The 27,331-nt window shown below is 39.8% G+C and overlaps 3 protein-coding genes across 4 annotated transcripts; 2 read left to right on the top strand and 1 right to left on the bottom strand.

The window, feature by feature from the left end:
* Positions 1 to 2,727: 2,727 nt before the first annotated feature.
* On the top strand, positions 2,728 to 3,684 carry Olfr559 (olfactory receptor 559). The gene has a single exon (NM_147112.1). It carries the CDS (start codon positions 2,728 to 2,730, stop codon positions 3,682 to 3,684), a length of 957 nt encoding a protein of 318 aa, NP_667323.1.
* Positions 3,685 to 12,804: 9,120 nt separating this feature from the next.
* Positions 12,805 to 13,761, top strand: Olfr33 (olfactory receptor 33). Its single transcript, NM_147073.1, has one exon. The coding sequence runs from the start codon at positions 12,805 to 12,807 to the stop codon at positions 13,759 to 13,761; it is 957 nt and encodes a 318-aa protein (NP_667284.1).
* A 1,400-nt stretch (positions 13,762 to 15,161) lies between these two features.
* On the bottom strand, positions 15,162 to 24,893 carry Olfr558 (olfactory receptor 558). 2 transcript variants are annotated; one of them, NM_147093.3, is made up of 2 exons: positions 24,807 to 24,893; positions 15,162 to 17,997 (listed from the first exon to the last, which is right to left on the bottom strand). In NM_147093.3, exon 2 carries the CDS (start codon positions 17,953 to 17,955, stop codon positions 17,002 to 17,004), a length of 954 nt encoding a protein of 317 aa, NP_667304.1. In that variant the 5' UTR covers positions 17,956 to 17,997; positions 24,807 to 24,893; the 3' UTR covers positions 15,162 to 17,001. The 2 variants fall into 2 exon arrangements, with proteins under 2 accessions (NP_667304.1, XP_006507940.1); XM_006507877.3 differs by lacking the exon at positions 24,807 to 24,893 and adding an exon at positions 19,747 to 19,771 and having other exon boundaries at positions 15,168 to 17,997.
* Between the last annotated feature and the right edge of the window lie 2,438 nt (positions 24,894 to 27,331).

The raw sequence follows: 27,331 nt of genomic DNA, 5'->3' as shown, positions 1-27,331 counted from the left end.
CTTGTCCATCCTCTTGGTTATCCTTGTCAGCACTGGCATTTTTCCATAGACATTCCTGGTTATACTCTTCAGCTGAAATGGACTCAGCATGCCTAGCAGTCGGTGAAAAATCAAGCTTACTACTGGGACTCTGATCCAAGTAGGGGAGGAGAGCTAGGTAGTCCCAACTCTTGTGAAATTGCTCATTTCAGTGTTGTCCTCTCATTTCTTCGGCCCTTCTGTGTCTTCTGAACCTTCATTGCAGAACTTCCTGCAAGGGAAGATGACATACCTAAGACTGGGACTGCAATTTTTCCTATGAAACCACTCTATTGTCAATACCCAATGCTAATTTCTTAGTTCTCTTGAATCTGGTGAACTTCTTTAAAAATATGAAACCATCTGTGCCAGTTTCTTACTCTCTTCTGCTTTTACCATAAACTAACTTTTGATGATCCTTTTATTCCTCCCTGCTCTTCCATCATTGTGATGACATCATAGTTATGGAGAAAGTGAGATGAATATTTTACATAAATATCACATTTAAATCTCTTTTATTTATAATTATGGAGCAGTATTTATTTTCTAATGTGTATAATGAAAGTTCATAAGTAACTCAAAGTTGAGGAGAAATCATGGATATTTTCAATCCTGCTCCCAATTGCATAATTACCAACTCATGACTACTCTGCATGCTCCAATTATTTTGGAATCAATTTTTATTTTAAACTATCTACCTATATTAAGACATAGCTACATAGATGTAATGTGACTCAGTACACTGTAGTTCTCAGTATCACTGATGCCCATTTGCCCTCCATGGCAAATGGCTGACTTGCTTTTATCCTTACGACCCCAGATGATTTTTTTTAATAGTTCCATGTTATCTAGTAGTTAACAATTTCCAGATTTGTTTGTTATATTTTCAATGTAAATTCCAAAACCAAACAGTTTTCAATGAACATATGCCTCCTTCCAGGTGACCACAGTATTTGAAGACCACGTCTAGCCACCTGGACACTTGTCACAGCTGTATCAGACTTGCTAGCCTTTGCTTTCTCTCCATGAATATAGTCTATCATTCCCCGCTCAGCTTCACAAAGACAATAAGAAGGTACCTCTAGAAGTTTTTCTTATTCTTGCAGTGTTATATATAACACCTAATATAATATGCACCTGCCTTTTCATTGGTATTTATTTCCTGGTCATGATAGGTATATTCATGTAGTCCTTTAATTTATCATAAAACATTTAATTATGCATTAAAGTATTTTTCTGTGTTCCATTTTACTTAATTCTATTCAAAAAGGTGTGTTTTTTATTCTACTGTTTAATGTATCATATATTCTCTAGTTCATTATCTCCATTTTACTTTGGTTATTATATATATATATATATTGATTTGTTAATATGCCTTATGTAACAGGAAGTTTTTCAGCCCCCACCCTACCACTACTTTGCTGTTTATGTCATCCTCTTCATTGATCTGCCATTTTGATTTTTTACTTTATCATCCAATTGTTTACTCTCTACAAACACAGACTGATTCTTTCTCTCATTTTAAAACTAATCAGAGCTGGGAGTGGTGGCGCACACCTTTAATCCCAGCACTCAGGAGGCAGAGGCAGGAGGATTTCTGAGTTCGAGGCCAGCCTGGGCTACACAGAGAAACCCTGCCTCAAAAAACAAAAAACAAAAAACAAATAAACCCTAATCAGAAAACGTTGATACAGAATTCTCTTCCATTTCTTTTTTATGCATTTTTGTGAATAATTTTTTTCTTTTTAAATTTTATGGATTTTAACTAAAATATAATTCATTACTTATCTTTTACTTTTCCCTCTCCAGCACCTCCCAGGTACCTTCCTTTGAATCCTACCCATGACCCCAACGCTGAAACAGATCGTCTTTTTTTTCCTATAATTATTGTTCCGTATATGTATGCATATAAATATGCAAAAGTATACAAATACAACTGGATGGGTCCATTTTGTGTGTGTGTGTGTGTGTGTGTGTGTGTGTGTGTGTGTGTGTGTATACATATGGTTTCAGGATAACCACTTCAAACCGAACAACCGCTAGGGAGTCTTATCCATGGGAGGTGATAATTCTTCTACTCTTGATAGTTATTACATGCCTGGAGTTCTTGATCTAAAGGTGGGACCCCATGAAATTTTCTCCTTCCATATGAACATGTCCATTGATTGATATTGCCACTGTTTCTATAAAGTTTATGCACCCATTTCTAAGGAAGATTTAACAGCAAAGTTGTTGGTATTCTGGTTCTTATTATTCACTGCCAGGTTCAATTGTGAAGACTACTGTTCTTCACATTTAACTGTTTCTTTGGTACTTACTCACAAGGTTGAATTTATAGTTTCCTTTTATTTGATATTTCTTAATTTACTTAGTATGAAGGATATAGATGTGTAGATCAGAGACCAGACTGACAATTTTAGTCTCTACTTCCACCAAATTAGATCTAGGGATAAGCTAAGGTTTCAATCTTGGCAACAAGCAACTTTACTCTCTGAGCCATCTTACCAGTCCTATGCTTCTTCTTTAGACATTTTTTTTCTTTTAGACACATTAAATTTTTAAATCTGGTTCATATCTGTCATGATCATGGTTGGACCCATATCAACAGATATTATAGCCCATGTCTTTGGATAACTTCATCTTTTTACTTACGTTTCTTCAGAGACTGAAGACATCATATCTTCCTAGAGTCCTCAGCTGTCTCCAAGGATGATCCCTTCTGGGCCATTCATCAACATCTCCTTCTTCCAGCCACAGTCTTTTCTCATGATTGGCATCCCAGGACTAGAGTTTGCCCATGGCTGGATCTCCATCCCCTTCTCCTTCATGTACACTGTAGCACTCACTGGAAACTGCCTCATCCTCCTGGCTGTGAGGAGGACACATAGCCTACACCAGCCCATGTACTACTTTCTGTCCATGCTAGCCCTAAGTGATGTGGGTCTCAGTTTATCCACATTGCCTTCCACCCTGGCTGTGCTCTGGTTTGACTATCGTTCCATCGACTTCAATGCCTGTCTTGTCCAGATGTTCTTCTTACACTCCTTCTCTGTGGTAGAGTCCTCAGTCCTCTTGGCCATGTCATTTGACCGCTTTGTGGCTATCTCCAACCCACTGCGCTATGCATCTGTCCTCACTAACAATGTCATCATCAGGATTGGGGTGGCCATTGTAGCTCGAGCCACCCTGTCCCTATTCCCAGTGCCCTTCTTGCTGAAGAGACTGAACTACTGCCCTGGCAAGATCCTCCTGTCTCACTCATTCTGTTTCCATGCTGATGTCATGAAGCTGGCCTGTGCTGACATTACTGTCAACATCCTATATGGACTCTATGTGGTTCTGTCCACAGTGGGTGTAGACTCCTTGCTTATTGTCATGTCCTATTCCTTGATTCTTCACACAGTCATGGGGCTAGCCTCTCCCAGGGAGCGTGTCCGGACCCTCAACACATGTGTTTCCCATATCTTGGCTGTCCTGGTCTTCTACATTCCAGTCATAGGTGTCTCCATGATCCATCGTTTTGGAAAGCACCTGCCTCACATTGTTCATGCCCTGGTTGCGTATGTGTACCTTGTGGTGCCTCCTGTGCTCAACCCCATCATCTACAGTGTCAAGTCCAAGCCCATCAGGGGAGCCATGTTCAAAGTTCTGAGAGGAAAAGACTAGACCTGATGACATTGCATGCTTATGAGACTTGGGAGCCTGTGAAGTATTTGGAGAAAGAAAAATAATACTTGGTGGATCAAGTCATACAAGTTGCTTGGTTGTGTGTATCAACAATAAGTGTAAGACTTTGGTGAAAATTAATTCTATAATTGTTTACTATGGTTCTAGGGACCATTTCCTAGCTTCTAACATACTACGCAAGCCCTCTACTACTGAGCTACATTCTCTGACCTGAAAATTTGTTCATTTGTTACCTCATTTATGTCACACATATTTTCTTAAAGCCAATGTTTCCTGGCCCTGTTTTAGATTCCAGGAAAAGAATAATGGTTCCTACATTGCCTTTGTTTTGTAGACATTAAATTTCTAAAAATAAAAACATTTCATAAAATGTAATGGAATGTTGTTGAAAGTATGTACAGAGTCCTGGGTAAGCAGAGTCAAGTTTTTATCTGTTTATCTTTGTGACCTTTCTGTGATTAAATGTGAATAATTATTTGATACAGTATTGCTAGTATCATTACATACTAAGTATTATATGTCACAATATGTTGTAAAGGCCAATGAAGATTTTCCATTCTAGAAACTGAACTATTCATTTATTTATTACAACAAGTCTTCTTGAAATTATTCTATTCTGATGCTTTTTCACCTGAGAAATTTTGACACAATCCTGAGCATGCATGTGTACTAAATAAGTATTGAAACCAGATATTTACTAATCAGAACTCATGGAAATTTTAATGTTAAAATATTCTGTATAAAAATGTAAATTTTTACCACTTACTAAATTGAAAGCAAATTTAGGTATTAATGAAATAATCTTTCACATAAACAATTGTCTCAGCTGAGTATTTCAGACTGCAGACTATAAAGTACCTTTAAAAGTTTTCAGATCTAAGTGACATTTCTATTTTATAATGACCCCTGCTGAGAATATTGCTTTATAAATACATAGGACAAAATGGCAGAAGTACACTTAGAGCCATTTAAGAATTAAACTGGTCAGTAGGTCAAACAGTAGTACTTTAAAGTATTACATTATAGAATCCAAAGATAATACTCATTTAAAATTTCCTTTTGAAAAAATGATGGCCAGGCATAGTGGCGCATGCCTTTAATCCCAGCACTCAGGAGGCAGAGGCAGGTGGATTTCTGAGTTCGAGGCCAGCCTGGTCTACAGAGTGAGTTCCAGGACAGCCAGAGAAACCCTGTCTCGAAAAAAAACAAAAACAAAAACAAAGACCAAAAAAAGATAGTAAAAAGATTCAAAGGCTTTCTTTTCTGTAATAAAAAACATTATGTTTCTATAAGAAGAAATTTTGTGTGCACAGAAAAACAAACAAACAAAAACCACAATACACTCAAAAGTGAAGCAAATTGTTGCAGGCTGTATTCACTAGAATTTGTGGTGTGGTAGCATATGCAATGACAAGTATACATGTGGTGTGTTCAGATCCAAGCCAGCAATGAAGTCAAGTGGTTGCAATATGGGCTTATTTTCAGAAAACCCCTCCAATTCATTATTTGTTTCATTCTGAATGATATTTAGTTCACTGAGCATTCAGAAACTTAACTACTGTGGCCACATCCCAACATCTGGTCATGTCAACTCACATGGGAACTTGACCTATATGTTTAAAAGTTAGGCTTAAAGCAAGTATTTTTACTTATGTATATTTTTAAGTTTCCAAGGTCTCAAAAGTAAAAACAAGAACTCATTTTTGACTTCAAGAATCTCACAGTCCATTGGAGTGGAGTTGGAGGTAGATAAGCAAGGAAGTCTAATGACAAACACGTCACTGATACTGGCTAAGGTTGGGAAGGAAGAGAATCGTACATTTGTGAACTTCTGAGATTTTCTCTGTTCTAAATGGGCTCCTGAAAAAAAGAGGGAGTGTGTATCTGGTGGATGATGAAATTTGAGCTGATATGAATAAGTAGAGAAATAAAAGTGGGAAGAGACTTAGGGAAAAGTCTTCTACCTACACAGTAAAACAAATAGCTATGACTAGACAAGAGTCACGTGGCCAAGATAGACCTGGAAGGTAGTGCTCATGTATGTAGAACTTCTGCAGTCTGCCTCAAGCATGTATACCAGTTTTTAAGCATGAACTACAGTCTGACCCTGGGTCAGGCTCCATTCTGGAAATAAAATTGTATTCTAAAAATATCTTGGTCCATTCATGCAGAATTTAGTATCATCTGGTATATAGCCTAATGGTGATCATTTTTTAACCACTTCCAAGTCAGTGAGGTTGATTTTGCTGATTTGTGCCTTTGTACCTGGTAGGTATCATGTTGGGGCTTGATAGAGACTCCCCACATTCCTCTACAATTTGCATCATATCTTTACCTGTTACATGACACACATGCAGAAGTGCTTATAGTGTATATTTTCTCACAGGCAGGTCTCTGTTCTAGGCCCCTCTCAGAGCTGACATTCTGCTGTGCTACATGGTGAATGAATTAAGAAAATGCCCCAGTACAGGGGAACACCAGGGCCAAGAAGTGGGAGTGGGTGGGTAGGGGAGCAGGGCGGGAGAGGGTATGGGGAACTTTTGGGATAGCATTTGAAATTTGAAATGTATACAAAGAAAATAACTAATAAAAAATGAAAAAAAACATAACTCTCACCTCAAAAAAAAAATGTTAAGTGTATTACGTGTTGTATCTGAAGCAAAGAAGACCGGCAAGTGCTGTAGCAATTGCTTGATGGTAGGAGGTGCAGAAGCTAATAAACTGTCTTTATTTTTGAGAAAGTGGACGCAGGACAAAAAGAATTCAATGTATAAGAACATCACTCATGTGGCAAGTTTTAAGTTTGTGAGTTCATCAAAATGTGCTGTATTGCGAGATTCGTAACATCACAATTTCCTGGTTTCCAACAATTTGGCAAGTGATCACAATGCTCATCTTTAAGTTTCATATTTCTTCACTTTTGAACCTATCGTGATCAAAGTTTTCTTTCTAAAACATATCTATACTACTTTCTCTTTTATTTTTTATTGGTTATTTTATTTATTTACGTTTCAAATGTTATCTCCCTTCCAGGTTTCCCCACACACACACTGCTAACCCACATCCCACCCGCCCTTCCCCCTGCTTCTATGAGGGTGCTCCCCTACTCAACACCCCCTCCTGCCTAACCGCCCTAGCATTCCCCTACACTGGAATATCAAGCCTTCACAGGACCAAGGGCCATCTTCTGATGCCAGACAAGGCCATCCTCTGCTACATGTGTGGCTGGAGCCATGGATCCCTCCATGTGTACTCTTTGGTTGGTGGTTTAGTCCCTTGAAGCTCTGGGACATGGAGTGGGGTCTGGTTAGTTGATATTGTTGTTCTTCCTATGGGGTTGCAAACCCCTTCAACTCCTTCAGTCCTTTCCCAGATCATCCATTGGGGACCCTGTGCTCAGTCCAATGGTTGGCCGCAGACATTCACATCTGTATTGGTCAGGTTCTGGCAGGGCCTCTCAGAGGATAGCCATACGAGGCTGCTGTCAGGAAGCGCTTCTTGGCATCAGCAATAGTGTCTGGGTTTGGAGGCTGCAGATGGGATGGATCCCCAGGATCTACACTACTTTCATCAGGACCTACAGAATTATTAGCCCATTAGTTTCAAGTCCACTCATAGATCAAGGAAACGGCTCCCTCCATCCCCCGATAAAAGAGAAGGGGAAAGAATTATAAGAGCCAAAAGGGTTGAAGAAACCAGGATAACATGCCCACAGAATCCTACAGGGCTCATAGGAGCTCACAGAGACTGAAGTGACAATATCAGAGTCTCTATGAGTCTGACTGAGGCCCTCTACATATATGCTATCATTGAGTAGCTTGGTGTCTTTTGTGGGACTTCTAGCAGTAGGAGTGGGGTTGCCTCTGACTCTTTGTTCTGCTCTTGGGATCCTTTTCTCCCTACTGGGTTGCTTGGTCCAGTCTTGATATGAGTGTTTGTGCCTAGTCTTACTGTATCTTGTTCACGTGATACCCCTGGGAAACCTGCTTTTTTTCTAAAAGGACATAGAGTAGGAATGGATATGAGGAAGAGGGGAGATGGGAGTGATGGGAAAGGAAACTGCAGTTGGGGTATATTGGATGAGAGAACCATCATTTTTAAAAGGAGAAAAAAAGACTCTGACCTCAGTGTTGGCTTAGTCTTTCCTTCCAGGAAATTGGAAATGCACTTTCTAAAACTGAGGGAGCCAGGGTGGCTTGGTCACTGATGCATTAGAATTTGTGGAAAGCATGCCTTAGAGATAGTTCAGCTAGAGGTATGATCTGATTGGCCATTTCTGTAATCTCCCCCAAACAACTTAACTCTCAACAGTCATTTCCATCCCAGGGGTGGAGCTGAACACAGAGAAGTTTCCCTGTGACTCAAATGCCATTTTCCCACGAGTCCAGCTACATTTTCCTAAATCAGAATAAAATGATATCTTAACTGAAGAAGGTACTGTGGGAAGGATGTGGTGCAGCAGACTTGACTAACACCACAGCCAAGGTGAGTAGCCAGGGCTCACAACTGAGCTTTCCTCTATTTGTAGAGTGCTGAGAGAATCCTTTTCCTCCCTTTCCCACCAAAGACTCAAGGAAAAGAAATACCAAAAGGTAGAGGCGAAACAGAAATAGAGTCCCGGGTACTGGGTTTAAAAAGAGCCCAGAAATTGTAACTAAGTTCTAAAACAAGAAGTCTATAAGGTTGATCCATAAAAAGTGATGCTTAAAGGAACCCCTTAAGACCTGTCTAGACTGAAATATTTTTTTAAGTTTAAATATTCATGCTTGGTAGTAAACCAACATGTCCCCCCAGACTCATCAAGGAAATTGTCCATTTGTTCATCAAAATGACTGAATTTCTAGTATGTATGTTATGTATTAGACAAAGTACTATGGAAAAGCAGAACTGGGGGAAGGGACAAGAAATTAGCCCCTGCAGTAGTGAGGACTTGTGTGTGAATTATTCAGGATATGCTGGAGACTCCGAGAAGAGCTGGTGTGTACTCTGCATCTCAAGGCCAGCTGGAACAGGATCCCTGTCTCCTAGGAAAGCCTCGTTTACCCTCTACTCTGTTTAAATGAGGCCAGACACAGGTCAGAGAGTGATAACCTTTCTTCAATGCCTAATAATTCAAAAGTTAATTGTTTATATAAAAACATTTATTCATAGAAATGTTTAGAGCACCATTTTGCCAAAAAACTGTACTATAATTTAGCAAGTGAGCACACACACACACACACACACACACACACACACACAAATAATAATGTTTCCACACACTGGAATTGAGCTCAATCAAAGAGGATCAGACTTCCAGTTTTGGTAATTGTCAAACTTATTGAAACCAGAAACTGCTGTGTTAAGTGGTATGTGGCACTTTCACAGGCATGGATTAGTAATAGGAAGAAAAAAAGTCTTGGGAGTTACTGCAAGGAAAAATAAGGTAAAGAAATCTTAAATTCAAGAATTAAAGTAAAGAGATGAAAAAGAAAGATTAATGATTGATTGGCTGGCTGACTGAGTGATTGATTGACTGACTGACTGACTGACTGACTGACTGACTGACTGATTGCTTGATTTTACAATATATTTACAATCACCAAATGCCAGTATTCAAGTGACAGACAATCTGGCTTGTGCCTCTGTGTTTTATAAAAAAGAAGAATAGGGACAAGGAGGAGAAAATGTAGCTTGGATTGAACACAGCCTGGGAAGTAGTACAGCTTAGTAAAAAGGGGGGTTAAGGGGAAGGGCATTTAATACCAAACAGCATCAAGATTGAGCATTTCTTTCACCTCAATAGGCATTTGTTTCTGTAAATAGTGATAGCACTGTTGAATTCGTTTTTCACTCAGAACTGAATAAATTCTTAAAATACCCTGTAGATAGCCAGCATAATATAATAATACAGCAGAATGGCTGAAGCCCAAAACCTTTCCACTAATTCTCTACATTTAAAAAGTGTTAAAAATTACTTTCACACACTTAAAGCTGTGTGTTACTGTTACTTCAACAAGTGAAAGATATACGTACCTAAAGTTATCTCCCATATTCCAATTCCAGAGGCTTCTACTCAAATGTCGATACCATGTTCCAGCTCAAGAACTGGCAGACAAATAGAGAAAATGATAATGAAACTCGGTTGACAAGAAGAGTATAATTTAAAGGTGGGGATTTATGAGGATGAGTGGATTGAGACACTTGAGAAGTCTGTAAGGAAAGATAGAGGAAAAGAGGGATGGAGGATGAGGCAAGGGCAAGAACAGGACCAGCCATTTCCCTAACTGGCTGTAAGAAAAATAAGAGTTTAACCTATATCCTTTGGATTGAATTATGGGAAGAAAAGCACAGATGGAAGGCACAATGAGCTAAGAAAACAAATCAATGTAAAGATATTCAATGGACCTAACTCTGGGGAGATTGTCTGAAGGTACAGTATGTCACATACATCTTTTGGTAACTGCATCAGGCTTCTTAAAATAGAACACAGATAAAATATTTGAGAATCATAGCTGGCATAATAATCATCCATCTTTATGAAATTTAGCTATAACTTTATTGGAGATTTCTTCTCTGTGCAATCAAATGTAAATCTAACATATTCTGTCCATGCCATGGGTACAATGCATGATTTCCTGAGATAGGGTTCCAATCCCTTCTTCAAACCCACCATCAGTTCTACTACCTGATGCCTAGATGAGCACAATTTACCTTTCACTTGCTTTTCTTTCATCTAAGACTCGACCAACATTTCATTATTCATCCACTCAAATAAATGTTGACTGTGGCTTTACTATGTACCAGAAACTGCACTAGGTAAGAGTTAACAGTTAACAGACAAAACCTTATGGTTGATACATCCATGGAATTTATAATCTCGTAAAATAGACAGAAAATCATCAAGGAAAGAAGTAATCATAAAATGTAAAGATAATGGCTTGCAGGAAAATAAGGATGTGTGCTGTGAGGATAATGAAGGGATATAGGTCAGGGCATCATTGAGGTGAGTCACCCAAATGGCTCTTTGAGAAAAATGTTTCCTATCTAAAGGAATGAGGAGCTCATCCATGTGAAAATCAAGGGAAGAATACAGACAGAACACAAAATCCCAAAAATAAATAGCACAGACTTTTTTTGGAAACCTAAATATAATCTGCTTGGCTAAAGAACACTGAACAGGACAAAGTTTACCCTTCAATGAATGAAAAGTTGGAAACATGCTTCATCAGAAGACTACAAAGCCATATCACGAGCATCCAACTAGACTGCACAGGGAACTACTGAAAGAGTTCTAAAAGGATAGCAACATGAAGAAGTCACATGCCTGAACATCAATTATCATCTACAATGTAGGAAGAGCAGCCCCCTAAAGTCTACATTTCACAACAGCTGTAGGGATTAAATGAGTCACAACTAATGAAAGCCTTGAGAATCCCAACATGTTAGAACACAATAATCATAGATGCGTTTGTAACATTTTCTTCTGCAGACTAATGATTAAGTACAGGACAAGCCACAAGAGACAGTATTGGTTTTGGAATCAGATTTACAAGGATTCAGACTCCAAGACAACAATACATAGACCATCCATCAGAAGTAGGCTACTTAAAGCTCTCTGCAGCTGGACTTCTCATGTGTACAATGGGTGGGGAAATGTGGTCAAAGTCTCTTGATTCTTTGTCTAAATAAACTTGGTCCAAAATGTTAAGTATGAATCATAGGTTTTTTGCATATGTCAAATGTGTCATAAAAAGCCAAGGACAAGATGAACACATGAGCTTTGGAATAACTCAGTTTTAAAAGTGCAAAATTATAGGAAAAGAACAGTAATTTCTCATGCAGTCAGATTCTTTATACGGTTCCTTGAATGCTATAAAGATAAATGTCCTTATTCCTTCTGCCTGGTTTAACTTTCCTTATCACTTACCAATGGGAATTCTCATTTCCTTCTAGGCACAGGGATATAATAGGTCCTCAATTTGGACAAAAAGTAGACACTGGTAAAACTAGTAGAGCCCTTACTCTTGATACTGCTTCATAGCATATGGACGATCAGTCCACCAGCTCAGACTTAATGCCCACATTAATGATAAGAAGCTTCTCAATGAGCAAAATGAAATTCATAACGCCCACTGCCCAGACTTGTGTTTGAAAGAAGCCAGTAAAGCCACCTATACTTTTCATGAAGATATGAGAAAAGTATAAGCAAGACATCATCATGCTAAGTAGACTATAACATAGAGAGTCTGCACTGATTTTGTTATCAATATTATCCCTTTATACATAAAAAAAAACAGTGAACAAGAGTCACATAGGTACTTAAATCATTTAGTTCTATTTTTACAATAACTTTGAATTTTTTTAGTTTTGCATGTATTGAATTTAGTGTTGAACATAAAGAGTAAAATATTTATCAAAAAGAAGTTACTGGAGTTTGGAGAAGTAATGAATGTATCCATTTGTACTTGGTTTACATGTTGTGGATGCTTTGTAAACATTTTCCCATATGTTTTAATTGTTTTTCAGCAGGTTGTAATGCCCTTGTGTGTATTAAAACAGGAGTCATTTATCTGGTCCTATGTGAAATGGGATTTATGGTATTTTCTGTATCATTTTCCTGAGGCTGTTACTGGGGAGCCACACATTTGAATGCAGACAGCTTTCCTGATCACTTGATTTCTTGTGCACCTGATTTTTGCTCTAAAAGGAATTACTGCCACATTATATTTTATTTATTCTTTAGATTTTAGTCTTGTAAGTTAAAGTGCTTCACATGATGTTGTTAAAAGCTACTTGTCTCTTTACTGGGGGTTGGGGGTTGTTAAAAGATGGGGAATGAAGAATGCCACTGCGTCATTGTTAACCTGTCGCCTGGTGAGAACTGCACTGATAGTCCCTTTCCAGGATGCTATTCTGATGTTTCCCACATGCAGTGAGCAGAACCAACTTGTTACCTGAATAAAGAATCGATTTAAAAAAAAAAACAGTGAATTAATGAAACTTGATTGTAAAGACTTTTGACTCAATGCTATGTCACTCTCTCCTCTCTAGATATGTTCAGTATCTGTCCAGAATGAGGACATCACATCTCCTGGGAATGATTGGCTTTCTCCAAGAATGATCTCCTCAAAGGCTTTTGTCAATATCACCTTCTTCCAGCCACAATCTTTCCTGATGACTGGCATACCAGGACTAGAGTTTGCTCATGGCTGGATCTCCATCCCATTCTCTTCCATGTACACTGTGGCACTCACTGGAAACTGCCTCATCCTCCTGGCTGTGAGGAGGACCCATAGCCTACACCAGCCCATGTACTACTTTCTGTCCATGCTAGCCCTAAGTGATGTGGGTCTCAGCTTGTCCACATTGCCTTCCACCCTGGCTGTGCTCTGGTTTGACTATCGTTTCATCGACTTCAATGCCTGTCTGATCCAAATGTTCTTTCTTCATTTCTTCTCTGTGGTAGAGTCCTCAGTCCTCTTGGCCATGTCATTTGACCGCTTTGTGGCTATCTCCAACCCTCTGCGCTATGCATCTGTCCTCACTAACAATGTCATCATCAGGATTGGGGTGGCCATTACAACCCGAGCTACTTTGTCCCTCTTACCATTGCCCTTCTTGCTGAAGAGGCTGAACTACTGCCCTGGCAAGATCCTCCTGTCTCACTCATTCTGTTTCCATGCTGATGTCATGAAGCTGGCCTGTGCTGACATTACTGTCAACATCCTATATGGACTCTATGTGGTTCTGTCCACAGTGGGTATAGACTCCTTGCTTATTGTCATGTCCTATTCCTTGATTCTTCACACAGTCATGGGGCTAGCCTCTCCCAGGGAGCGTGTCCGGACCCTCAACACATGTGTTTCCCATATCTTGGCTGTCCTGGTCTTCTACATTCCAGTCATAGGTGTGTCCATGATCCATCGTTTTGGAAAGCACCTGCCTCACATTGTTCATGCCCTGGTTGCGTATGTGTACCTTGTGGTGCCTCCTGTGCTCAACCCCATCATCTACAGTGTCAAGTCCAAACCCATCAGGGGAGCCATGTTCAGAGTGCTAAGTAGGAAAGGCTAAGTCTAATGAAGTTTAAACATATAATAAATTGTATGAAATATAAAATATGCTACAGCAAGCACTAAAAAAAATTCTAGTTGTGAAAAGACCATCTTCCTAATTCCTGTTACAAATCTGTTTATTGTTTACTGTGTAAAGATGCAATTGTATGGATTAAGCACTGATAAGTATATGAAATGTTTTCTTTTGTTTCCATAATTTCACACTTAGTACCAGGAAAAAGGCATGTGAGATAACCACACTGTAGACCAAAAAGATTCATAATAAATCTCTGTGAAAGAGATTAATAAAAAATGTGAATCAATAGTTGACAGAACATACCTGAAAAAGGAATAATTTATTTCATCTAAAATATTTTTAAAAATAAATATTCTTTATTTACTAGGTATAAATAAACTTAGAATATTATGTGAAGCTTTTTTCTAGCTTATGCAGAAATTTAGGGAGATAAAGAAAAATAGAACTAGATGAAAAAAAGGTTGCACTTTTATTTAAATACATTCATGGGAAAGAAAACACTACTTCACTCCATATTCTACCACTGATTTACACATGTGATTTTAAGTATACATATACATATGTGTGTGTGTGTGTGTGTGTGTGTGTGTGTATATATGTATATATATAATATAGATGACACTATAAATTATATATGATAGAACTATTGCAGTGTTTGAAGTAAGAATGGAGATAATGAAGCCACTTTGTACATGACTTCACATAATATTCTAAGTTTATTTATACCTAGTAAATAAAGAATATTTATTTTTAAAAATATTTTGTTAGATATTTTATTATGCAATAGCTAATAGTATTAACTACAGATTGGAGTTATCTTAAGTACATGTGCCAGAATGAAGTGACATGAAATGTCTACTGAAACCGAAAGTACTAACTCTGTACCTAAAAAAGAAAATGAATTGGACAGCGTAGTTAATCCATTCATCAAGCATTATATATGAATGACTCCAAAGGGACTGCAAATATAAAGCATACAGATAGTGAGATTGAATGGAGGTGCACACCTGTGATTCCAATACTTTAGAGGTGCATGCAAGCGAATCATCAGTTTAAGGTCATCTTTAACTACATTGTGAGTTTGAGGCCAACATCATAACAGTCTCTCTCTCAAAAAAGGAATCATCAAAATGAACACACAAAAATGCCCTCTAAACACACACACAGACACCCACACACACACAAATGCCCTCCAAACACAGATACATACACACATAAATGTCCTCCAACCACAGATACAAAATGCCATACAACCACAGACACACACAGATGCACACACACACACACATACACAAGCTCATCTTATGTCCAAGCAAAGGCATATGTGCAAGTTCCCATGAAAAACTTGGAAGAATAAACACCAATGGTTTTTACATTCTTTTGATTAACAGAATAAAGATCTTTATTATGTTTTAACTTCTTTTACATTTTCAGAATATCTGTGATTTTTGATTACAGTGATCACATTTCACTTTGCAAATAAGAGCATGTCTTTCTCTCAACTGCGATGTCAGAGCACTCCTGGGCAATGAATGACTATCCACCCTCCTCTCCTCAGTTCAAAGTGACCCAATCTTGCATTGAGTACATTTCATACTATTTCCTTTGGCCACCCTCACCTTGGCCTAGTCAATTTTATCATACACACAGTTCTTATATTCTGGAGTATAGTCCAAGAAGTTGAATATGCAAGTGGGTCTCTGTGCCGGCCATGTACAAGAAATTCAACCCTGCCCCCTCTTTGCTGCCTGCCTCTCATACTCACCAGCCACACCCTGGATCTGAATATGACTTTTCAGTGGATGATAATTCCAATCCCCGAACAATCTACTTCTACTATGCTCCTACAATGCCCCGCCCACTCCTGTAAATGCCGTGGCTAGATAATAGGATTCCTAGGTAGGACTCTCAGCTATATTCATGGTAAGTACATCAGGCAGGAATGCAGTCATTATTTCCCTCATTGCAGCATAGCTTAAGGCTCTGGGTATCTGTGGTTCTTGCTTGTGTGTGTGCTCCTCATTTTGTATGGACCCACCTTTTCCCTAGTCTTACTTCCTGGTCAGTCTCATTTAGCCTACTCAGTCTCTTGTCTCTTCCTTTTGACTCTCTACTCTGGTGACTAGCCCTCTCTTTATACAACAAGCTCCTGGATATTCTCAAATGCTTCTCCTAAGTCACACCTCAGATACCCACGGAATCTGCAGCTTTTCCACAGAAACCACACTGTTTCTCAAATAAACCTACTTGGGAACACTCCAGTTTCCATTGTGCAGACACTGTAATGATTAAGCTAGGCAGGAGCAATGTTTATTGAATGATTAAAGCCATGAGTTCTACTGATAGAAAATTACTCAAAACAGCATTAGGTAGGTGGAAATAAATGACCAAATGCCTTCTTCAAAAACAGTGTAAGATTCTGGAAATTCACAACTCAGCATTCTGCCAGTCTGTCTAACAATTCTACATAGCATAGGATTCAACATGAAAAATCCTCTTTTTTTTTCTCCTATTTTTAAGCTTCTGTAGTCGAATATAATTCACTGATTTCCCATGAAATATCAATTTCCACATTGGTGCAATCAGGATACCAATAAAAAGTTGATAAACTTAAATAAGTAAAAGTGTCTTCATGGCTATGACAACCGTCATAACAATGTGTGTCATCTCACAATGTAGGCAAGTGTATTTGTTCCAACCTGGGACCCAGAAGAAAACCAATATTTCTTTGGAGATTGTTTTGAATAAGGAATCCAATTCTAACTTCTCAGAAATCCAAAGTCATTGTGAATTCTGATGAGGAAATGAGGTTTTAAATTAGATAATATCATTTTATTATAGTTTTGTGTTTATTTTTCTTTTGTTATGCCTTTGATGAACATTTTGGATGTGTTGCTCCATCTCCAAATGCTGTGAACGATCATCAGTGAAATGAATTGAAATTTGGAAGTAGTGATAAAATTGTGAGAAATAACTTTCAAAACACAAGTCTTGATCTTAATAATTATCTAGAGAAAAAAACAAAAGAATGAATGTAATATTAGAAAATGGAGATTGCAGGTGTTCTTCCATTCCACGTAGAATTTCCACAGCAAGTTTCATCCTTGAAAGATCTGAGCTATATTTTTATTAAGATTTATTTTCTTAATACTGTCTTCCAAGATATCATACTAAAGTGTGAGTTACAGAACTTTGAATGGAGGAAGGTTTCATCATGATTTCCTAGTGATCTGAAGTGTGTGTGGTCACGAGGAAAAGACGAAGAATGCGCTGCCGGATCTCCTTTGTCTTTACTCCATAGACAATGGGGTTGAGCACAGGAGGAACTAGCAGATAGATGTTAGCCATAATGACAGGCAGGAGAGAGTCACGCCTCTTGCTGAAACGGTGCACCATCGACAATCCAATGAAAGGCACATAGAAGATGAAAACAGCACACACATGTGAAACACAAGTGCCAAACGCTTTTGCCTGGGCTTCACGTGTCAAGCCCAACACAGTCTTGAGGATGAGCAAATATGAGAAGGAAATGAGAAGTGAGTCCAAACCAATGGCTGAGATGATGACAATGAGTCCATAAATGATATTGACACGGATGTCAGCACAGGCCAGCTTCATGACATCTTGGTGTAGGCAGTAGGAATGAGAAAGGATGTTGGAACGACAGAAAGGCAACCTTTTGATGAAGACAGGTAAGGGTGCCATTAGTACTGCACCCCTGACCACAGCAGCCATGCCAATCTTGGCAACACGAGGCAATGTCAGCACAGTGGCATGCCGTAGAGGATGGCAAATGGCCACATAGCGGTCAAAGGCCATGGCCAGCAGCACTGTGGACTCCATGCCAGACAAGGAATGGATGGCAAACATCTGTACCAGACAAGCATCAAACTGGATGGTAGTGGAATTGAACCAAAAGATGGCCATCATTTTTGGCATGGATGAGGTGGAAATGAGGATGTCTAGGCCAGAAAGCATGCAAAGAAAGATATACATGGGCTCATGCAGGCTGTGCTCTGTCCTCACAATGTAGATGATTGTCAAGTTACCTAGCACAGCAATAAGGTAGAGGGAACACAAAGGGAAAGCCAGCCAAAACTGAACCTCTTCCAATCCTGGAAGGCCTATTAAGATGAAATATGTGGCACTGGATTCATTGCTATTGAAGCCCACCATACTGAAGGAATCAGGATGTAGCCAGTACCAGGAAGACTGAAGCTGAAATACAAAGACAAGTCATTGTCACGTCCTCTAGAATTTCAATGCCATACCACCCTGGATCCTAGTGTCCAATTCTCTAACAAAACTCTAGTTCCATTGCCTATCCAAACTCTGAGCCTACCCTAAATTTTATCTAGCCATAAATCAAGTACCAGATGAAAAATCCACTTAGTTCTACTTGTTAATCCTACCTATATATTAAGTGAAATAATAAGATAACATTCTCATATTATTAATCATTTAGTTTCTCAAACTAAAAATCAAATACTTCCTATGTTTAATATTGATTATATTAACCATCCAAGTTATTGTCAGATTCTGGAAAATGAAACTATGGATGGAGAAATATTAAATGAAAAAATTTTAATTCTGTAATCATGACCATTTCATCAGTCCATCCTAAGGTGATTATCAGGTAAGTCCATCAGTGATAGTTATAACATAAACTGACATTGAAATATAACTTGCTCAATAATCTAATGATCTAATTTAGCCCTAATCATAACTTTAATGTCACACAGGAATAGAAGCCATTTCAATATTAATTTAATAACATCTATTTTATTATGATCAAGCCTATTTCAATAAAAACATGACTGTAATTTTATCCTGAACCCTAAGTCTTAACTTCCATTATTTAATCAAGAGTTTACACTTGCCCTACATAACTTATATCCTTCCCCCCCCCAAAAAAAAGAGTAACAGTTTCAGTGGATCTTAAACAATGTATGTAGCCTAACAGCCAGCACATCAGCAGTGATTAAGAATTCTGAAGTTGGTCTCCAACTAAAGCTGTACCCTTGCTCAGCCTCCATCAACTGTCCTATGGTGCACTGCTTTCTTGTGCTTCTCATGGGAGCACTTGTTCAGTGCCTTTAACCATACTTTCATTTCCAGTTATTTCATTTCAGTCAACTGTATTCACCTGAAGTCTGAAAATATTAAATGTAAACCCAAAAAATAAGCAGCTCACATGCTGTAAATTGCATGTCATTCTGGCTGGGTTAATAAAATATTGTGGCATCTGACTCTGCCCTGCCTGGGATATGAATCATCCTTTTAGTCTACTGATAGCGCCCTGATAGTACCCAGTCGCTTCTTTAGTCAGCAGGTCTACTGTCAGAGCATTATAGTTGAGGGAACACTTATTTTATTTAATAATGTTCCCAAAGCACAATATTTTTCAATTAATTTCAATCCATGGTTGGTTAAATGTACAGATATAGAATATACAAATACTGAGGGCTGGTTTGATGTATGTGTATATACAGGTCTGTGGGTGTATGAATTCATAAATATACATACAAACATGTATTTGGCCTATATGAGAACTGGGATGGGGCTTTCATAGATTACCTGAAAGAAACCTGGTATAAGGCAGAGCTAATGACTGGGCTCCGACATAGTCAGATCATTCACTGATTCAGGAAAAGCAATAGGCTTTTTTCCACCACTGAGCTCTCAGCCAGAGGTGGCCTCGAGAAGACAAGGAGATCAGTGGAAGAACATAGGGAGCACATACTTTAGAAAAGAGGAAATAGAGCTTGGTTCCATCTGATAGAAGGAAAAAATTTGAAGCAGAGAATTGTAGTTAATCTACCTCTTCTGAGGTGTATTTGTAATGACACAGATCCCTGCTTCTTAAAACCATTCCTTCTCCTGTCTGATGCTCCTCATCTCTCTCTAATCACCAGTGTCTGTGGTTACTCTCAGATTCGAATATCCTACCTAGCCCTTAAATGTTACCTGCAACAGGTGCTCACAATGCAGCTGCCATGTCTTGGCTGTGATAAGGTGGAAAGAAGATATGCAAATGTAAACTCTTCATTAGATAGCTGGGGGGAGTGAAAATTCAGACTTAGAGTTCAGGATATAATTACCAACATGTTTTATTCAAATCGGATTCATCACAATAGAATGGACGCTATTAAGTTAATATTGAGATGGCTTCTATGTGCTAGATAATGTTAAAGTTAGGTTTAAGGCTAAAATTAGATCATTAAATTAGTGATCATGTTAGGTTTCAATGTCAGTTGAATGCTAGTTTCATCCCAGACCATCTCAATCTCTTTAATAGTGAATCTATTTTTCTGTCTATAAAATCTTGACTCCCAAATGCACTTATTGATGTCTGAGTTCTCTGTAGATGCCCATATGTATGATTCTGAAAGAGACTACATGGCTGTCCATCAAACATATAAAAGCCTCTTCTCCAAAGACTAAAACCTCACAGAATCATTGTCAAAACACTGAACTTAGGAACCGGTCCTGTATTCAGATCCCAGTTGTAAACAGTGTTAACCAGAGTATTATTTACTATTTCTAAGCTTCATAGAAGCTTCTCCTCCTATCCAAAATATTATTGATACTACTCCTGCCTAATGTGAGGAAGAAATTAGATGATAAACAAAAAGTGTTCAAACAATGAATGCCTCACATACACTGAGTACAAACATTATAATGTTGTTCCTTTCTCCCTGGATGCTGATCACCAGACACACAACCTAGATACCATGATGCTGAGCATCATGCTCCAGTGTAAGCTTCCTTATCTGAACAACACCAATACTGACCAGATTAAATCAGGCCATTGCCTGCAGTAAAATACCCAGGTAAGGATTGGACATGTGATTCAGTTGATAGAGCCCTTGCCTAGCATGTAGGAAAGCCTGGATTTGATCCTACACGTATTCTTCATGCCCTCTCAGTTATTTTCTCTCTCTTATGTTACTTTTCCTAAACTCCTTTCCCTGGGGTATAATCAACCATTTCCTGTTCTGAGTTCCCAAATAACTTTGTTTGGTTCTCATTCCATGCAATTACTCTTCTGATGATAAGAACCACTTATCTTTTTCCCCAAGTCACAAGTTCCTTAATATCAAGGACACTAGTCAATTTACTAATTAAGAGCACATAGCATTGAAAAATGAGTGAAAACATATAAAATTCGATTTTCTTTTATCCAGTTGGCTTTAATCTTCACTCAACATCTTTATGTGCTCTTTCTATGCACTTACCCACACACATATGTGTGGCTATACTCAACTGCTCACACTGGTAAGAATGAGCACTGGCCTACCGGTGCCAGAGATCAAAACAGGAAAGAGTCAGCTGGGCTGGGAGGGAGGTACCACGGAAGCACAGATGAGATCTGGACCTCAGAATCTGTGCAAATGGGAATTGAGGGAAAGGAAAAGAACCCAGAGAGCCCAGATGTTACCCTTTCATACTGCACAGCCTTCACAAATGCCAGTCTCCTACAGTTCTCCAAAAGACAGCAAGAAAGAAGCTACAACTCCCAGGAGGCCTTGTGGACCGAGTACCAGTTCATAATTAGAGCCATTTGCACTCATCTAAGAGAGGCTTTGGAGTTTCCAAGCAAGTTGGAACTAACTCATTGTTTTGAAAATGAAACAAAACCAAGGAAAACTAAATTAAGAAAGATGCTTTTTTCTCTCTCTCTTTATTTTACTTTATTTTTAGAAAGCCCAGACACTATTGTAACCCCAAAGGAGCGACTCTGTTCTTAACTTTTCCCTAAAATGTCAAGCTAGTTTAGTGAGTCCCGAGGATGTTTCTCTGGGAACTGTTCAGGCATCTTGGCCTTTTCTCAGAAATCAGAGCCCAGAGACTTTGGGGTCTCAGTCTTCCTCCTGCACTTCAAAGCGCTCCCTCCAATACCAGCTCAGCCCTTCCCGCCAGCCCAGTTTTAACTTGCTCGAAAGCCCACATTTTTTACCATAACTGCTGCCATGAAAAAGTTGGCAGAAAGGAAAACTAGGTCTATGTGCCCTCTCTTCTGACCCAAGAGCAATGAAGCAATCTCTGAGCCCTGACTTGTTTTGTGACATCAACAGAGCTTACTGAATGCCTACAAAATACCAGACACTGTGTTGCACCAGCATTTATTATCTCTCAGTTGAGAACAACTCTGCAGGATAGATGCAGTTCTCTAGATCTTTTCCTTGTGACAGGCGAGAGAACTGGGACTCAAAGAGCTTAAATGACATACCTGGAGCTTAACACTCCACAAGTACAGTAGAAACAGCCTGTGCTACCTCCTATCCTCTCATCTTAGGCTGCCTTAGCTAACAAAATCTGGCTAGAGGTAAGGCAAGATGAGAGTATGATAAATGGGGCAGTTGCCCAGGTATAATCTTACAAAAGAGAATAAGAGAATAATAAAGAGGACTCTCCTAGATGAGGGTGTGGTCACACTTCTCTTCCAGACTCAGTTCCTCTGGCTATGGAATGGTCATGACCCACAGTAGAGAAGAAGAGAAGGGCTCTGTTCTATACCATCTACCTCCTAGTCTTATCAGAGCCTCTCACCAACTTTTCAGGCAGGTAGTAATACCACCTGACAGATCGTAATGGAAAGATTAAAGCTCTGAGTGACCAATCTATAGGCTTTCAATACGCCAAGCCTAGCCTGTCCCTCTCACAGTCTCCTCCATAATGGATGATTTGTAAGAATGATTTCCATGTTACATCTAAGGAATGCAAAGGGGAGGACCTGAGTCCAGAAACTTCTCTAGGAGTCAGGACCTCTAAGCAGCTCTCCCTACTTAGGGGAATGTAAAAAGTGGGAGGGGGCAAGAAGAAATGAGGAATGGAGATTTGTGGTCTTTGTCCTTACCTGGAGGGGGGGAGCAGCATCTCATACCCAGAGCAACCACATGAGAGCCACTGATGCTACCTCCAGCCTTTGCTAGAATATGTGGAAGAGAATGCTCTTAGAGTAGAACCAAACATAGCTAGGAGCCTCTGACTCTACTTCCAAGCCCAGAGAGGGAAGGTAGACCTGCTGGGCAATACTGGGCCTCCAGCCTGGGGGAACCTGACACTTGATTCTTGAGGAAGCTGACCTTTTCTTAACACTTCATATGAGTATCATCCTCAGAACCATGTTTACCCAAATTACCACCATCCAGTGTGCCCTAAAACCTGCTTAGATTAGCTGAAGCAGGTGTACCTTGAAGGATGTTGGTCATTCTTGTCTTTAATGGCCACAAAAATACTTGAAAGATGGAATTACGTTCCCACAGATCAGTCTGATCCCCTAAAGTCACCCCAGAAAGAATACCTAGAGCTCAGGTCTCTACCCACCCCCACTTCCTGTGTAGTTGCTTATCTACTATTTGGCAAAGCCGGAAGTCGGCATTGGTAGCCTGTGAAGCTCACCTGGATGTGACTGCTGCCTGCAAGTGGGTAGCACCGTAAATGCCTCATGGAAGACTTTGTTCAGTGCATTCACTTTTCATCCGACAGTTATTGCCTGGCTGGCTCCTGCCTGCCCAGCTCAGCAGTAAGCACCAGAGACCCTGAGGTTCAGAGTAAACAAGGCTTCCCAGTGTGCAGAAAGACTGAGACAAGCATGCAGTCATTACAACATGTTGTGATGAGTGTCAGGGCAAGGCTGGGAGCAGCAGCCTCTGGAAGCAAAGGTAACAACAGTATCTCCCCCAAGGTCTTCAGGCTCAGAGGGCCCCCTAAAGTGGTATTATCAAGTTAAGGTTTGCAGGACCAACTGCATTTAGTCCAGAATTCCATGAGGTAAGGGGGTAGCAACACTCAGTTAGACAGTTAGGATACCAAGGAATGGGTAAACAGACAATAGCACAACTTTCCTGCCACCCACACATTGGGCTGGTGATGACAAAACGTAAAGGCATAGGCAAGAAAGTTTTGAGAAAAGGTAAGTGCATTAAAGGTAAGTCAGAGCATTAGGATAGATATCCCGTTCCAACAGCAGTCGGGGGAGAAGACAGTTAAGGAGACAACATGCAAGCCCAGCAGCCTGTGATATGAATAAGCCAGTCATGCACAGACCTAGGTAGAGAGCATTTCAGGCTTGGGAGACCACAGGAGGAAATGATCTTAAGGCAAGAAAGAGTCTCTGAGTTCATGAGCAGAAAGCTCAAAGTGCCAAAACTGAGAACAATTCAGACCAGGCTAAGGGTCAGGTCATGGGTGCCTGAGGGCTTTGCCATAACTCTGAGAAACATAAACAACAGATTTGGTTGAGAGTCTGTGTGTGTGTGTGTGTGTGTGTGTGTGTGTGTGTGTGTGTGTGTGTGTGTGTGTGTGTGTGTGTTTTAAGTATATTCTGACAAAGGCAAAGACCCAAAGTGAGAGAAAATAATCCTCACTTAGAAAGCTACAAGGGCTTTAGTGCATCTAAAGGCAAAGGATACAAGGTAAGGGAGTTGTTAGTCTAGATCTTAAGCCACATTTTAACCAAGCTGGACCTCAGTCCTAGGGTTGAGTTAAGATCTGAGTCAAGATCGGAACTGGAGCCTTGTCAAGGGGACCAATCTGATTCTTGGTGCAGTGTTGATGGAGCCTTGACTCTACTCAAAGCCTCCCACAAAACCACAACTCTAGTCTAACCTCCTATCCCAGGCTGTGCTTCAACTGTGATAAAACCTGGGCTGCCTTTGTCCATACACTGAAACCCAGTCCAGTCCCGAAAGACCCAGTCCAACTCCAGCCCAATCTGTTCTTCTTCGTTTACCTCTGCTGCTATCCTTCGCTAGCCTCTCCATAGTCCCCAGCAAATCAGTCACTGGGGCGGGGGCCAGGGGAAAGATACTTGAAAAGTACTTTTAGGCAACATTTAACATCCTCACGCCTTTTACCACATTACTCAGATTGCCTGTCATTTAGGTGAGAGGCTCAATGCCACCAAGCCTACCCAGCACACCTGGTTCTTCATGGCTCGGTTTCTCATGTATCAAGAGGTGTCATGGAAGGTTCTCTGCTACAGACAATTCCAACCCAAGCATGCCTCCTCCTGTACTCACCTCAGCTGTCCTGAAAGAGCCTGTGTGTCTTTTCCCCCAGTGCCTTTTCCTCCTTCCTGAGGGAGGTCTGGCAGGCTGCAAAAAGCCCAGCCCCTTCAGTCTCCACCTCCTTCTGTGGTCTGCTCAGGGTTCCTTATTCTTGTTCTTCCCAGCTCCCTCCTTTTGCTCCTTCTTGTTGGGAGTACACACTGTTTCTGAGGGTCCATCTGCAGATATGCCCCCACCAGTCTCCTATAATTCTGGTTCCCTTCTAAGCTTCTACATCTTAAAAGGATGAGCCCAGGCTGTGGGGAAGGAGGGACATTGGGTAGATGGTCTCTAGAGTCCTTTGAAAATGGATCTTTGCCAGCTGGAATATTTAGACCAATCTCAAATGTGAAGTTAGAGTGAGAAAGGGCCAGAAGAAACTCAATTCTGTGTCTATGGTATGTATGAGGGTCTTTCACAGTTTCTTCACAAAGCTGTCAAACAGCCAGAAGAAAGACAGAGTAAATCTGTAGAGACCTAGATTGGCAGCCTATCTCCATCCGGACACATTCTTTACCCCCCACCTTTTTCTTTTGTAAATGCTGATTGTTGAGCCTGAAACCCAGTGGTCCCATCCTCTAAATCCCTAAGGACCTCCTTCTCTCTGAGCTTCTGGCTCTGAAGGCTAGCTAACATAAAATATTGATCCCCACAGATAATGCCTCTGCCTTCTACTCCACAGAGTACTGTAAGTCAGACCAAGGAAAGAGAATGTAATGTGGTTGGTTTAACCGCCCCTATACTATCAACCAGCCACATAAGATCAATGTCATCTGCTTTCCCTTAAGAGTAAAAATAGTGAGAGAACATTTATAATAATAGTTCAATAATAATTTCCAGGTCAAACTAAGTGGCTTACTTGTGAAATAAGTTAAAATTACATTGGTATTTAAACAAATGTGATTTTAGTTGTGTTTCTGCTTTGTTTAATTGTTCAGTGTTACAGTTAGAAGTTTTATGTCAAACACAGTGTACATTGACCCAAGCTATGAAAAATAGCTTAAGGTTAAGCCTGGCCCCACATCAAAGCTACTAAGTACAAAGGCTTCTGGTACCTACAGAACTTTCAGCCTTGCTCTCCACCACCACCCTAGAGCCATTACCACTGCCTCTATTAGCACATAGGCATGGCTGACACAAAGATTTTTCTCACAAAACACTTGTATTTCCATCTAAGATTGGATATCATGAAGCAATAAACATGAGTAAACATGTCTCTCGTGTGAAGCAATGAGGAAGCCAACAGTACACATGAATCAGTGGTTTGTGGGACACTGGGCATCTGTCAATGGAGAGCAGAACAACTGAGGCAAGATGAAGAACCGAGATATAACATCCCTAGGCTTCCAGCATCTTGCCTCATTTCCACAATGTGGCATGGGAAAGGGAATCCAGCCAGAGTCTAGAGGCATCTCTCAGTTGTGGAGTTGGACTGAGGGTTCAGAATGACCACTTCAGTCAAAACGCAAAGGCAAAGTATTGGAGATGACAGATCTACATAAAAGACAACACTTGAGGGCAGAGAGAGTCTTCTTCAAGAATTCATCAGAGTAGTAACTATGTGAGCAAGGTAACCAAAACTATAGGGAGAATCGTTTAAAATATTTAGAAGTGATACTACAAAGTGATAGCACAGGACAAAGATTGGTGGCTTCCTGGCAGTCAGAATGGAGGGCTTCATAGTTCACCTCTTTATTGAGAATACAGAAGACCATACCTCAACATTAGCAAGTTGGGACAAAGCTTCAAAGCATATCTAAAACAATTGATCTAGCTAGCATCAAGGTATCAAGATGCCTTCTGGGAACAAAGCAGGAGAGTAACTGGTGAGGAGCTGTCATAGAAGAGGAGGCAGAAGACTGGGAGAGCCTATGGGTGGGAAGGAGTGCTATGAGTGGCTGTCTTCTGGCTGCTACAGTCGGGAACACAGAGCAGATATGACCATTTGCAAAAACTTTACACAAAATACAAAATGTTAAAAACATGAAAGTAGGAAGAGAACTAGCTGGGGACAAGGACCCTGTAGGAGTGGGAGAGGGGGTAAGAGAGAGTAATGTGGATAGACATCACAATGTCTTGTACTCATCTATGAAGTTGACAAAAGGAAATGCTAAATAAACAGAAAGATGTACCATGGCTACAGTATCATAAAAAACCTAAAGTGGCTTTATTCCTGTTAAATAACAAGCAGTTCACAGCAAATCAAATTCCCCATAAACACGGCAAAGTGATAAAATTACAGAAAGAAAGAAACCCAGAGTTGTGGTCAAATGTTTCAATAATCCACTCAAAAATTTATTACAACATACTTAATAATGGAAGGCAGTTTTCCCTTTAAGATACTATAGAAAGTTCATATTGTTCTTTTGTATTTATGCAAACTATTACATATTGGAAACGAAAAAGTAAAACTATCTTCATTTGCATACAACACGATCATCCATGAGGAAATTTAGTAAAATTTGCTAAGAAATTCTAGAAATAAAATTGGAGTATAG

This window comes from Mus musculus, chromosome 7 (assembly GCF_000001635.26).
Source record: "Mus musculus strain C57BL/6J chromosome 7, GRCm38.p6 C57BL/6J".
In the NCBI taxonomy this organism is placed as follows: domain Eukaryota; kingdom Metazoa; phylum Chordata; class Mammalia; order Rodentia; family Muridae; genus Mus; species Mus musculus.
Note: the sequence above shows the minus strand (reverse complement) of the source record. Positions and strands in the feature narration are given on the sequence as shown.

What these genes read in the sequence shown, in the direction of transcription:
- Olfr559 (NM_147112.1), top strand. Translation starts at nt 2,728, where the DNA reads ATGATCCCTTCTGGGCCATTCATCAACATCTCCTTCTTCCAGCCACAG.
- Olfr558 (NM_147093.3), bottom strand. Translation starts at nt 17,955, where the DNA reads ATGGTGGGCTTCAATAGCAATGAATCCAGTGCCACATATTTCATCTTA.
- Olfr33 (NM_147073.1), top strand. Translation starts at nt 12,805, where the DNA reads ATGATCTCCTCAAAGGCTTTTGTCAATATCACCTTCTTCCAGCCACAA.